This window comes from Diadema setosum, chromosome 11 (assembly GCF_964275005.1).
Source record: "Diadema setosum chromosome 11, eeDiaSeto1, whole genome shotgun sequence".
Taxonomy (NCBI): Eukaryota; Metazoa; Echinodermata; class Echinoidea; order Diadematoida; family Diadematidae; genus Diadema; species Diadema setosum.
In genome coordinates, this window is record NC_092695.1 from 6,860,424 (window position 1) to 6,873,373 (window position 12,950).

At 37.8% G+C, this 12,950-nt stretch overlaps 1 protein-coding gene across 1 annotated transcript in view; it reads left to right on the top strand.

Moving 5' to 3' along the window:
* Positions 1-4,652, top strand: part of LOC140234659 (exocyst complex component 1-like) — a 41,023-nt gene extending 36,371 nt beyond the window's left edge. The window contains exons 18-22 of the mRNA XM_072314692.1: positions 584-604; positions 1,136-1,260; positions 2,788-2,910; positions 3,805-3,876; positions 4,500-4,652. Of these exons, the coding sequence (XP_072170793.1) occupies positions 584-604; positions 1,136-1,260; positions 2,788-2,910; positions 3,805-3,876; positions 4,500-4,652 (494 nt within the window). The remainder of the gene's footprint in view (positions 1-583; positions 605-1,135; positions 1,261-2,787; positions 2,911-3,804; positions 3,877-4,499) is intronic.
* Positions 4,653-12,950: the final 8,298 nt, after the last annotated feature.

The window sequence follows — 12,950 nt, forward strand, 5'->3', positions numbered from 1 at the left end:
GGCACTTCTACATAATAACTCACTCTTATTTGGTTGTTTATTTGTTGTTGTTTTTTTCATGGGGGGTACCTTTCTATAGCCAAACTCATCCTAGATATCAAACAAAATACGATAAACCATATCCTGAATATATTTCCACTGTATATGTCACTTGCTTGCTGCAGAAATAAGTTTTAAGATATAAGATTCTATTGCCCACTTCCACCAAATACCTTCATGCACAAATGATTCATTGCATTAATCTTCTCAATTCACCTGGAGCACAGAACATAAGTCTTCCTTTAAATAATTATGCAGTCTTCTGCAGTGCTCATTCCTGTAGTATCCCCATATATCTTGTTCCTTTTTTAGGCTTGTATGGAGTCTTGAAAATTGGAGAATATATAATGAAATATTGCTAATATATCAAGTGTTGATATAGTAAGGCAGTGTCCTTTTTCTTGCACTTGATTTTAATAGGGGTTGGTATTCTTAATACGTAATGTAACATTGATTGGCCCAAGTTTGTATGAATTTGATATTCCTTAATTCATCCCAGCATTCCTATTGATAAGTCTCTACAATCATTATTTCTCCCACACAGAAAATTTCCATCATCTTCATGGTAAGTTTTTCACCAGTAGATTTATTCTGTTAATAGATAGAGTGCAACCTAATCTACATGATGCTATATTTCAAGTGACCTTTAGCTCACTGTACCCATTACCTAAGAAACCTTGTTTAGTGTTATATCTTTTCATCAGAGTTTTTACTATTCATTACTTGTGATTCATGAAGTATTAAAGTAAACATTTTCTTGTTTATGAGTCATTTGATATTGATGTGTAATTGTGTTTTTCAATTTGTGCAATTATGAAAAGCCACTAAATCACTAGATACGTATTAACTCATCTTCAAATTGGCAGTAGATTTGAGAAGATTGAAATTAATATTTCTGTGGTAAACCACCATTTTTGGAATGCTTTGTAAGTGATGAGGACAATGATGATGGTATTGATGGTGATGATGATGATGATGATGATGATACAGACTATGATAATGATGGGGATGATGATGGCAGTGATTTTGATGGTGATGATGATGAAGATGGTGATAATGATGAAGATCATTATTATTTGTTGATGCTTTGCTGCAGATGTCCTGTCGAGGCTGAAGATCACCTGTCTGGAAAGTGAGCGCAAGGAAGCGAAGCAGCAATATCAGGAGCATCTCCAGTCCTACGTCAGAGACTCCCTTGGCAGGCCCATGGAGAAACTTAATGTAAGTTCTTCCATCCATTTCTTCCCCTCTCCACACTTAAATCCTTTGAGTGCCTATTGGCACAGAAAACCTCATAGACTGGTATCCACTGTCCAAAGTCCCAGGCTCTGAAAGAGTGAAACCCTTCCCCACTGGACTCCCTTGGCAGGCCCATGGAGAAACTCAATGTGAGTTTTCCATCCATTTCTTCCCCTCTCTGCATGTAAACCCTTTGTTGTGCTTTGAATACCAGTTGGTACTGAAAACCTCATAGCATTGTACACACTGTCCAAAGTCCCAGGCTCTGAAAGAGTTAAACCCTTCCCCACTGGACTCCCTTGGCAGGCCCATGGAGAAACTCAATGTGAGTTTTCCATCCATTTCTTCCCCTCTCTGCATGTAAACCCTTTGTTGTGCTTTGAATACCAGTTGGTACTGAAAACCTCATAGCATTGTACACACTGTCCAAAGTCCCAGGCTCTGAAAGAGTTAAACCCTTCTCCACTGGACTCCCTTGGCAGGCCCATTGAGAAAATCAATGTGAGTTTTCCATCCATTTCTTCCCTCTCCACACTTAATAAACCCTTTGTATGCTTGGAGTACCATTAGGTACTGAAAACTATTTATCATTGTACACACTGTCCAAAGTCCCTGGCACAGAAGGTGTCAACCCTACCCCATTGTCCTATCTTGGCAGGTGCATGAACCATTCAACTCTCCCCACTTTTTGGCTTTCACCCCTCCTATCAACTATGGGGCTCACTCAGTGGGTCCATGGCGATGCTCAACATGTATTAATACTGTAAAACACGATATTTTTGCTGCATGAAATTTTTACGAATGGGAGCCGACAGCCTTAATATTCGCAGCATGACATTTTCGGCAGTTGCTTCATTCAATTCAAACATTCAGTGTATATACAATATAGTGTAGACAAGATCTTAAACGTGCATTTTAATTTTGTGAAACTCGGCTCTCGTGAAATTTGTGAAATTAAAAAAGCATGTGAACATTCCTTGCTTTACAGTAATATGTATGCAGTCTTCCATAGTGGTCTGCCTTCTCTTCTCTCCCTACTCAATCTTCACTTCCTATTCCATCTCCCAGAACTAACTGGAGATGGGTAAAAAACTGATAATAAACCAGGAAGATTCTAAACCTAGAATTGAAGTATTTAAGTTGTCATTATCAATCTCCTTTGTGTCCTGAGGCCTGTAATGTTTTGAACTGGGAGTCCCTTCATATATACTCTCTCTGGGAAGCTATTGCTTGCTTTCGTTTGCTATTTATATACATGACAATGTAACAGAATGTTCAGCCCTGGGTGATTATAACAGACCATGCACAGCCACAGCCACATGATCACAATTATCCAATCACTGACTCTTAAAACCCGTATGATATCACTTCGTGATCAATCGGCATCTATAGATGTATTGTATGTGTAATTTGTGCAGGGTAAGGCTACAGGCTGATTTGTGTCCATTGAGATGCCGTGTAAGTAAAGCATGCAACTCTCTCCTCCCCCCCCCCCCTCCCATTTTTCAGCATTTCTTTGAGGGGGTGCAGGTGCTGGTGTCCCAGGGGGTGAAGGAAGAGGAGGTGGGCTACCAGATCCAGTTCAGCAAACAGGAGCTGCGGCGGGTCATTAAGGAGTACCCCCAGAAAGAGGTGGGGTACAACTTCCTCATTCCTTCCCATTACAGTGACATGTTGATTTCATGCCATATTGTCCAATCCAAACAAGGATTTATGAGGTATAAAATTTCTTGAATTAGGACCTGTTAGACAATATCATGAGTGGTGTAATTCATGCATATCAGCCGACTTGTGAAATTTGTGTGAATAACACCACTGCTATTAAAATAACAGTGCATACAATATGGTATTATGCATGACTGTAGTAGAGTGGAATGATACATGAGATTGTATACCAGACGCAGTTTGCAAGAATATAGGTAGTACAAAAGTGTGGTGTGGTATAGAAATACCCATCGTAGCTAATAGATACCTTGCAAATAGAATTTGTTTTACTTTTTAACCCAAAGATGATTTTACATTCCTGAGTGGTTGAATATAGTGGGCTCATTCCTTGAATTAATTTCACATCTGGTGCGTAGACTGTAATCTTCAAGAAATCCAGGATGTTGCTTTTCCAAAGAGACACTTAATGATTTTCAGAGGAGCAAGGTATTACAGGTCTTGGCCGTTTGGCGTACCATATCAGCTCACATTTGAAATTTGATTTGCATATACAGTGGACTCCCGTTATAACGAAGTCCTTGGGACCGGCAGTTTTCTTTTGTTATATCGAAATTTTGTTATAACCGAACAAATAAACAATAAAAATACATAGAGTGGATAATGTTGCAGCCTGAATTTTTACTTCAATATAACCGGAATTTTGTTATAATCGTGTTCGTTATAACGGGAGTACACTGTAGTCATTGGACCAGTGCATTTCCTATAACATTTCATATAAAAATAATCAAAACAAAGAGGCTTTATTCTATTGCATTTTTTTTTTTACCAAGTCTTCTGCTTTTTTACATGGATTCTCTCCAGGTCAAGAAGAACCTGGAAAACTTGATCAAGAAGGTTGAGAAGACACTCTGTGAAGAAGAAAACTTGCTTCAGGTAAGTTTAATCAGAAACATGTGGAAGATAAACATATCTATATTTTTTTTTTAATCAAACACACATTCTTGGGTACACTAAGATTGGCCCCGAATGAGTTCAAGTGCATTACGTAGCACTCCATGTTAAAGGTAACTCTAATATAAAGGCAAACACAGTGTACATTGACGATCACTCTAGAATTTGTTGAGTTATTAGAAAGTTATGGCATATCAGAATTCTACATGCTTTTACAATACATTGACTTTAGTCACAAAGACACATGCAAATAAGATTTATAGGCAGTGAAAGATGATACTCTGTGATTTCATTATTTCAGCTTTAAGTCAATTTTCGTAGGAGCGCCAAAAAAAAAAAAAAAAATATGCCTCAGAAAATATGAAATTTACATGTCTAAAATGTGATAAGACTCTAAAAATTGGGCAGAAAGATACAAGAGTAAGAAACCTTCAAATCTCTCTCTCTCTCTCTCTCTCTCTCTCAGAAAATATCATTGTTCATATTTGTAACCCAAAGTGCCCCAGTTTGAAAGCACCAGAAGTCACCTGTGTATTTGCAGGCTGGTATTTTATATTAAAATTAGGGAGTGTCTTTAATATTTGATGCCTTCTTTGTCCTGGCAGGTTGTCTGGAGGATGCTACAGGAGGAGTTCATCAGACAGCACAAACACATCGAGATGATGATTGCCAGGTGCTATCCCGGCTCCAAGATTTCCTTGGAGTTCACCATCGAGGACGTCCTCCAGTTCTTCACCGACATCGCCCAATCCCACTAGTGGGATGAGGAGATGCATCAGACAGCTGATACTCCAGGGCACTATAAAGACATATCCCCCCCCCCCCCCCACTTGTCCCGTACCATTCATTTTACTTGCCAGACTGTGAGTTTGTATTGTCCTGGGCAAGTGTTCAGGTGGATCTGTTGCACCCTGACCCCTCATAAAATTCCATCTACGGAAGTTCATTGTGACTACTACTCGACAGCATTGCCTATCTTGCATAGGACTTTTGTCACAAGAGCTTGGCTGGTTTTAATATCTACTTGACTTTGTGGATTTTTTTTTTCTACTGCTAGTAGATGCCATCCTGAAAGTTTCACAGAGTGGATTAGCCCATCACAATCTGGTAGGCATGCTGTATGGTTTTCATGGGAGCCTTGCAAGAACCTGACTCATCGTTTGTCTGGAATATGACGAGAGATGAAAAGTTTTGAGCAGAGTTTGTCAGAATGTTTGTATTAAGAATGTTATGTAATATCTTTAAAATATCTGTGATTGTATGCATATTATGCCAAACCAGTTTCATTTTCTCCATGATTGGACCCAATCTCCTCAATGGGATTAATAAGTAAAGTGCAAACAAACTTTCTCCCCCATCATGTTTGATATTATCCTCTCTACTTCATTTGAACTTTACAAAAATGATAATAATATAAAAATCTCTGAGCAGTCAGCAAATTTTCATTTATCAGTGCGATGACATTTCTTTGCAAGTCATGCTAACATAGTGCTTATTGTCTGATATTTAGTATTTGGTGCTTTTATGCAGACCCCAAAACTAAGCATAAGTGGAAAAAAAGGGTCTGAGTGTATGCTACCTTGTGCTGCATGATTTAGCCTATAAACCTGGTCAGTTTTAAAACAATGTAAATTATGTTGGCATAATTGGAGGTGCTTCCAAAATAGGAAAAAAAAATGATTCAATAGGTTATGCAATGAGCTAGGTGCATTGCTATATGCCAGTGTATATATGAACAGCTCCTGTTGCTAGGAATACTGAAACCCTCAGTTACGGCTGAAATAGATATGAACACACACACACACACACACACACACACACACACACACAGAAAATAAAATGTCACTCAAACTGAAAGGGTGTATATATGGCTCTGTGAAAAGCTGTCATGCCTACTGTGAAATCAGAAAATTTTCTGAAGTGTGAAACTTTTGTGAATTTTGAGAGTAGCCAAGATTCACAAAAGTAAAGTGCACATGAAAGTGCTTTAGTGGCAAGTAGGGATTTGCGAAAGTTTCATGCCGTGAAAAAGGTCATCGACTCCAATTCATGAAAGTGTCCTGTTTCTGATTTTACAGTATTTTGGGAAGTAAGTTGACAACTGTACACTTCTTACCTGCTGAAATGGCCTACGGCAGTTACAGCTATTTGAACAACACAGCAGTGAATTAACTTGATAATCATTAGAGGCAGTGATGCAAGCTGAGCTGTTAACTTTTTCTGTTAGAAATGTGAATATGCATTTGTCAGAGAATAGTTGATGAAAAGGTGATGTCCTGTAATAGGGAGAAAGAGCACTCAGATCTTGGGTGAAAACATTTTGATATAATTTTGATCAGGTGATGTATCATCCACACTACATTTCTCACTAGTGCCAATTGCTGGTCACAATTGTTAATTTGTAGTAGTGTGTATGCAGGATTTCTGAATTAAACCTAATCATGGATAGCTAAGGCCTCGTATTCAGACCATAAGTAGATGGTTATTTCTTTTTCTTGAATAAAAATCAACCTCACATCCATTCAAAGCTAATGTAGGTCAGAGGTCAAGGGATCATGACAGTCTAGTCATTAAGTGATATTCCTGTAAAGATTTGTTACGAGTGTGCCACTTGGTGGTGAGAATGTCCACATTGCATTGGACACTTGCTTTCCTCTACGTGATTACATGTAAACAAACTTTAAGACCATATCAGAGGTGTTATTTGACTTGACCATACATATGTACATTAGAGAGAGAGAGAGGAATATATCTTAAATCATCTCACATCCCATTTGGGAATACCATTTTCTTTACTCACCTTCCTTCATATTATATATTTCTGGTTGGTTTTCCAATTTGTTAAAATTTATTATATATGCACAAAAACCTGCATCCCATTGCTGAATCCTTGCATTTGTCCCCAAGTTGATTTCTATCCTGTGGGTTTATGTCAGGTGTATGGTAGCTTCAGACTACACAAGCAATGAAAATTAAAGGGGATGGCTAGTAACCGATCAGTGGGAATGCTGAGGGATGATTGTTCCAATCCTTGTGGGATTCATTTAAGAGTACATTATATATCTATTGTTGTGTGAAAATTATTTGTTTCAGAACGGTCTCATATTCAAGTAATTTGCAGATTAATGCCCCGTCACTGACCAGGCACGCTAACCTGGAAACATTAAACTGCACATTGCTTGAATATGAGACCATTCTGAAGCAAATAATTTTCACACAACATTAGATATATAATGTACTCTTAAATGAATCCCACAAGGATTGGAACAATCATCCTCCAGCATTCTCACTGATTCCCACTGATCAGTTACTAGCCATCCCCTTTAAGGGGATTCTGGGATGAACACCGTTATTGGGCTTTCCATAGCTCTGTCATTAAGAGCACGGGTCCAGCAATCCAGAGAGCTCGGGTTCAAATGCCAATGGAATCACATTTTGTTTGCTAATTTTCATTCATATTGTATGTTTTTGGTCACTTTCCCTGTTTCTTGAAATCCTCATTGGTTTCCAAGTAAAAAATAGATGTCAATGCTGTGCAATCAAATTTTCATGCAGTCAGTTTCAGCCTAACTAAAGCTTTAAAAAAAAAGAAAAAAAAAAAGAGGGAAAAATGGGGAAAAAAGTATTGGTAGTCAAATTGAACACACTGATAAACCAAGTCAAAACAAAGAGAGTAGTTTTGAGATTAAAGGAAACATTTTGAAAGAGTAATGTGGAATATATTCCTCGTTTACTATTGAAGAATATCTCTCATTTCTGTATTCATGTACTCTTTGGATGACCTTACAGGCTGTCAGTTGCCATCAGAAAGAACAAATTTTGCTCTTCTTTCACATTCCATATCCAGTAATGCAGTGTGATGCTTTGAAGCCTGTGTTTTACAGTGCAGCCCTTTTCAGTGATTTTGATCCACAGAATTTGAGGCTCGAGAGACACACTCCTGGTATTTATTTCTTTATAGAGTAATAATTGGTGTGTTCTCACAGATTCTCTTTTTAATCTAATGGAACTATCATAAATCTGAGAATATCTTCTGCATTGTTATCCATTTCATATCATTTTAAATGTCGTACATGCTTGGAATTTATTCCAAGAAGATTTATGTGGTAAATTTGTCAGCGCGTAATTAAACAGTGTAGGATTGCATGTGTAACTGCATGAATGGATGTAAATACTTCCTCTTATAGCATTTAGTGTACGGAGAATTTCTTAAGAAATTGTCTTTGATTACTGTGGTGTAAAATACATTAAGGATTTTATGGCTCTCACACAAGAAGGGTTTTCATGAGATGGTGTAATCTCTCATAGTCATCTTGAAAAAAAAAAATAGGAAATTTTTCTCTATGAACATTTCCATCACAGCGGTTGATGCACGGGTGCATTCACTTGAATTGAAAAATGTCTGCACCTAAGGTTACGACTGATGATTACTGCAAAATTAGATATAGCTTGAGCCGTTACAAATTATACCTGCCATGTTCTGTCTGTGACTATCATTTATTACACTTCTCTTTCACAGAAGTGAAAAGGCCATCTGAGGACTGTGTTGTATATTCAAAATAAAAAGTGCAATGATAAATACGTAATGTTATATCCACTGGAAATTCAAACTCCAACTGCACTCTTTATTTCATACAAATATTCAGCTTTTGATCTGCCGGATGACTGCTTATGTTTGTGCATGTTTTGAATGGTTGTCCTTTGTGCGTGCATGCATGATACAGCCTGAACATATGAGGCGTGTGTTAGTTCTCTTCTATAAGCAGTGAAAACACTTGCCTGAGTGTTTGGGGATTCTTGATGTTATGGGTTTATTATTTATATTCATCATGTAACATGCAAGCTCCCAAGGAGGAAACATTATTTACCGAAATGCAAGAGGGGCTTATTTTAGCAATAATCCATTCTACTTTGCACACACACACACACACACACACACACACACACTTTTTCGGCTTTTAAAAAGAAAAGTCTTCACAAAAAAAAAAAAAATACGCTCGCAACAAAACCCATGACCAATGATAAGGGGGATCCTACTGTCCCTTGACCCCTCCCCCATTGGCCTGCAGCGCCACCTCCCTCTACACTAAAAATGTTTTATATCCCTGTAATGCACAATTCAAAGAGAAATAGGGGCTTGCATGCAAATTTAATGAACAAAGTAGTTTGTATGTCAGTAAAAATGCACCCCTTAAGTAAAAAAAAAAAAAAAAAAAAAAAAAAAAAAGAACAGGAATTTTTCCTTTTTTTAGACACACACACACACGCACACAGAAAAGAGAAACACAAAGCAAACACACCAGGTAGCAGGATCTGAGCTCTCCATAATCAAAGTATTTGCCCTTTATCATTCAATTTTAGTTTCTATGTGTCTATAGAAGTATGTATCAGGGCCGACGCAACGGCGCCATTGGCACCAGAAAAATAATGAAAGTTTTTTTTTTTTTTTTTTTTTTTTTTTGTCAGCTGAAGAAACCCGGAAGTGGCACCAGAAAGTTTTGCTGCGCTGAACAAAGCCCTTTGTTGTTTTTGTTGCTGCTGCTGCTTGTTAGCCGTTGAAACCCGGAAATACCACCAGAAATGATAAAACTGCCCCCCCCCCTCCCCCCAACCACCACATACACACACACACACACACACACTCACGATGCATCGGCGCCATGGTTTTACCGCGGTGGTGTGTATTTTCGTATACTGTATGGGCGTGTCAGGGCCAAAGAGCTTATAACGAGAGAGAAAAATCTCTTTGGTCAGGGCCCTGCTTTATGAAGAGTTAAATGATTGTATAGTTGATTTGAACTGTAAGTCTATGGCAGACTGTGTGGTAAGGAAATTTAGAATCGATTTTATCTTTTGATAAAACGGGGCCCAGGGCTTTCATTGGGCCTGCATCTTTGGGCCTGCATCTTTCTGCAACTTATTTTTTTTTTCTGCCCTCCGCTCTCACGAATCCCTAGATCCCCTCTTCTCTCTCTCTCTCTCTCTCTGTCTCTCTCCATCTCTCCTCCTCTCTCTCGATCTTTCCTTTTTAACGCGCGCATCTCTAGGTACTGAACTGGGGGGTGTTTCATGAAACTTTTTGTCGGTGATTTACACCGACAACTGTTAAAAGCTACTGAAATCCTTGCGTCTGATTGGCTGATAGCAAATTTGTCGGTGAAAACCTCCGACGAACTCGTTGATGAAACGCCCCCCTGAACCATGAAAAGCGGAAATTAGGCGCGTCCTTTAGCAAAAAGGAATTTTACTGCGCGATTTTTGTCCACTTGGCGCAATGAAATAATGTGATACATTCACTCTACCCCCTCCCCCTCTCTCTCCCTCTCTCTCTCTCTCTTTCTTTCTCACACACACACACATACAGCTTTATATTCTGGGCAACATCGCCGATTTTCTTGAAATCAACTTTATTCTAAACAGCGTTTTAATTGTAATGTTTTTTTTCTTTTCTTACTGATGAAAACCGAATGTAAGTGAAATTGCGATATGAAAGTGTTTTCATATATAGACAAACCTAACAAATGCATGAAGAAGATACAAGAGAGGCTCGTAAAAGAAAGACATAGGACCAGGATTATACCAGTAGCGAACTTTATAAACCCACTTTTTTTTTCTTCTGTTATGACACTTTTAACTGTTACTTACTTTACCTGTATCCAACGATGATCCATTGGGACGACAGTGACCTGTTTATCAATCAAAGCTTATTTTCAATGTTTATATATTTTTCTGGGGACTTGTCAAGTTGTATAGAAACCGGAACAGAAGTGTATGAGAAAATACAGCATAATAGCATAGTATACATGCGCATCTACTGGTTCATAATCCTAAACAATATCATGGTTTAAGACAAGTTAGTGTTTGTTTAGTTTATTCTCTATTCTTACGGAGGTTGCTGAAGTGACATAAGTATATTCAGAGAGATTATTCCACAAATCGACAGCTCTAACTACTGAAAATACATGTATAGGGCTAATAAAATTTCCTGGCGTCAAGTCGAGAATATAATTGTCCAGTTTCATACTACATATTGGTTCTATCAGATAGGCTTCCCGTGAACTAACAAAAGGTTCATATCGAGTATTGCGTGTACAGGTCAAATACTATACTTAGTATCATCCATTTTATAAATATAGGCCTAATCACCCCTTACGCCTGTGTGCGGCAAGATCGTTGGTTTGAGTTACGTGCCGGCGATCGCGACATGACAAATTCCTAAATCCGAGGCAGCTGGAATCATTCCTCCCCATCTCCTGCATTTTCTAATATATTTCAGCATGCTTTTTGCGCTTCAGTTTTTTCATCCTATCATTTGTTTATCCATTAATATCATCTACAATATTTTGTAATGTTGACACATATGATATACTTATGTTTTATGAGAAAAAATGTATTTACAAGTTCTGTTGGAGGTGAAAAAAATGAATGAATGAATGAATGAATGAATGAATGAATGAATGAATGAATGAATGAATGAGTGAGTGAATGAATGAATGAATGAGTGAATGAATGAATGAATGAATGAATGAATTATGAATGAATGAATGAATGAATTATGAATGAATGAATGAATTATGAATGAATTATGAATGAATGAATGAATGAATGAAATATGAATGAATGAATGCAGGTTTTAGTCTCTGGAGTCTGGACACTCTCCAGCTTCCTCTGCTCATGCTGCCTTACCGTATTCCAACAAATCAAAAACAACATTGTATCTGTGTTGTTAGTGTTTGTTTGATTGTTTTGTTTTGTTTTGTTTTGTTTGGGGGCTTTAAAATTATGCAATTCCTTAAAAGCAATCTGAGTTGTTAACGAATTTGATTTTTACTTGTGTGATGTACTTGTGAACCAATCTCTTGCTTACAAGTGATCTTGGGTACTTGTTTTTGGTCACTAAGTTTGTTTGTTTGTTTGTTTGTTTGTTTGTTTGTTTGTTTGTTTTTTGCTGTACATGTAATTCCTAATATGTACCATGAATAGTGTAATTTTTCCTTATGTACATATGCAATAATTTCTTGCTTATACTTCATATCGTTGCAATCGTTGCACAAGAAAAATATGTTTGGTAGAAGTTTAGTGAAATAGAATGTCTTCAATGTTCAATTTTATATACCTGTACCTGTACATTCAGAAAAAATAAATAGATACGAGCGTTTATAGAATTTGTCTCGAAAGAAATGAATTTTAGCGTCCTTACGACGTACGCTATAATACATATGAGTACATGTATGTGCAGTCATGGTTCCCACTCATTGACTTTAGTGAGGAATTTCTGGACAAATTCATTTGACAAAACTTCGTATTCATTTCTTTTATTGTTTATGTTATGTAACGTGAAATTCATCCTTTCGAAGTTGGAGCGAATGGAATGATAGCTAGCGTGCCAGCATGTGTTCGCGTAAACTTTGCAGAATTCTCACTTTTAGGCGCACCATTACCCGCGAAGAAAGAAAACAAGGCCCAGTGATAAGAGCGTGAGATACGCAAGGTCATTCTACTATTTATCAAGGTAATTTGTAATCCCATGTAGGTATACTCTCACAATCTACAGTAAATATGCAACATGACATGTATTCTGGTACATCACGATTAATATTTCCATAAGTCCTAATAATCTTTGATTTGCTTTAAGAATGTTTTATTTTTCATCACATGTTCTTTGAATCATTTGACTTAATCATTTCCCCTTGTGACAGAATGGTATGTCCCACTCGCGTGCAATTGGCTAATGCAGCTGGCAGCGGGTAACTCAAATGCGATGGTATCCTATGCGTGCAATGATTAGAATGAATGCATGAATAGCGCGTTATTGTGGGCGGCTACTGCGTACTGCGCCCGAACCCTACCTGTACAGCTAGCTAGTATAGTAATACGTGCAAACCAGCTGGTCAATTTGCAAGTGGAATGTTGTGCCATATTTTGACACCATCGTCGCTGGAGTGTATTCTTGCAAGGAATTTACATAAAATTTATATTCATTTCCTTCGTCATTTGCCTTCAGAGGAATTGGGAGAACCACACCTTGCCTCATTTCCTGGCCCTGAGCTCACAAA